Here is a 1149-nt window from a genome sequence, read left to right as displayed (position 1 = left end):
GGAGAAATGGAGGACGGAGAAATGGAGGACGGAGAAATGGAGGACGGAGAAATGGAGGACGGAGAAGTGGAGGACGGAGAAATGGAGGACGGGGCAACGGAGGACCAAGCAACAGATGACGAAGTAACGGATGACGAAGCAACGGACGACGAAGCAACGGACGACGAAGGAACAAAGAAACCCCAGAGGAAGCATCGCAGCGCCGAGGAGGACAAACAAAATAAAACCCTCCACGATGCAGACATATACGAGCGCCTGGGATTTTTTATAGCCCTTAAGATGATGAACGAAATAAAAGGGCTTCCCTCCGTCGATTCCAACTACCAGTGGCTGCCCTTGTTGTACATGGCCTTGGGAAATGACTTGGCCGTTTCGAAAATTTCCTTGAGCATTGTAAAACCGTATTCCATTGCGCTCATTAGATTGCTGAGGGACTTTTTCAGCGTTGTCTTTGACATTAAGAAAGTGGAGAACTCTCCAATGGATCACTCCTACGTGATCAAGTGTGTGGGAATAGGCTATCGCAACATTTCGAAGAAGACCTTTTAGCGGGTACTGGGTGTTAGCGGTGGTACCTGCAGGGCTGTTGGGACAGCTATCCGAGGAAGAACTCTTACACCCATGCCTCAGTCTCCCCCGAGTACGAAGCACACCGCCTATTTAGTCCGCCAGAGTGTCTGTGCCGAATGATGGAATTTTTTCGTTTTTCATTATGCCATTGAGGCATTATGCCATATGCTAGTCTGCCATTTTGTTGGCTTCTCAATTTTTCACTTTTTTGGTTCATAGCAAAACGAGTAAGCATCAGCTGGACGTCGAAGAGGGGCTACACATATGGGTGCCCGCTCCAACGTTTGAACATTCGAACGTAAACGTGTGAATTTGTTTGTTTCCTATTTCTTTCGTTTTGGACTCTCCTCTTTTGTGCCCCCCTGCGGGAAGAATACTTACGTATAAATTTGGGGAAGTTTGGCCCCCCTGTCTAGCACAAACACTGTAATGGTGTAGCAAAATAATGCAAAGCAAACTGTAGAGTGCAGCCTAATTGTAGGTGGTCTCTGCACACATGCTTCTGGACCCTCCTACTTCTGATGTGTGTTGGTTTTCTTTCCGGTGTGCTCCTCCGTGCAAAACATGGGGTGGGTTATT

The 1149-nt window shown here is 47.8% G+C and overlaps 1 protein-coding gene across 1 annotated transcript; it reads left to right on the top strand.

The window, feature by feature from the left end:
- Positions 1–6: 6 nt before the first annotated feature.
- C922_00071 (RNA 3'-terminal phosphate cyclase-like protein) lies at positions 7–549 on the top strand (the record flags this gene model as incomplete). The annotated part of the gene is made up of 1 exon (XM_008815688.1): positions 7–549. The coding sequence occupies one exon, from the start codon at positions 7–9 to the stop codon at positions 547–549; it is 543 nt and encodes a 180-aa protein (XP_008813910.1).
- Between the last annotated feature and the right edge of the window lie 600 nt (positions 550–1149).

This window comes from Plasmodium inui, assembly GCF_000524495.1.
Source record: "Plasmodium inui San Antonio 1 unplaced genomic scaffold supercont1.1, whole genome shotgun sequence".
Taxonomy (NCBI): domain Eukaryota; phylum Apicomplexa; class Aconoidasida; order Haemosporida; family Plasmodiidae; genus Plasmodium; species Plasmodium inui.
This window is presented reverse-complemented; position numbering and strand designations above follow the sequence as displayed.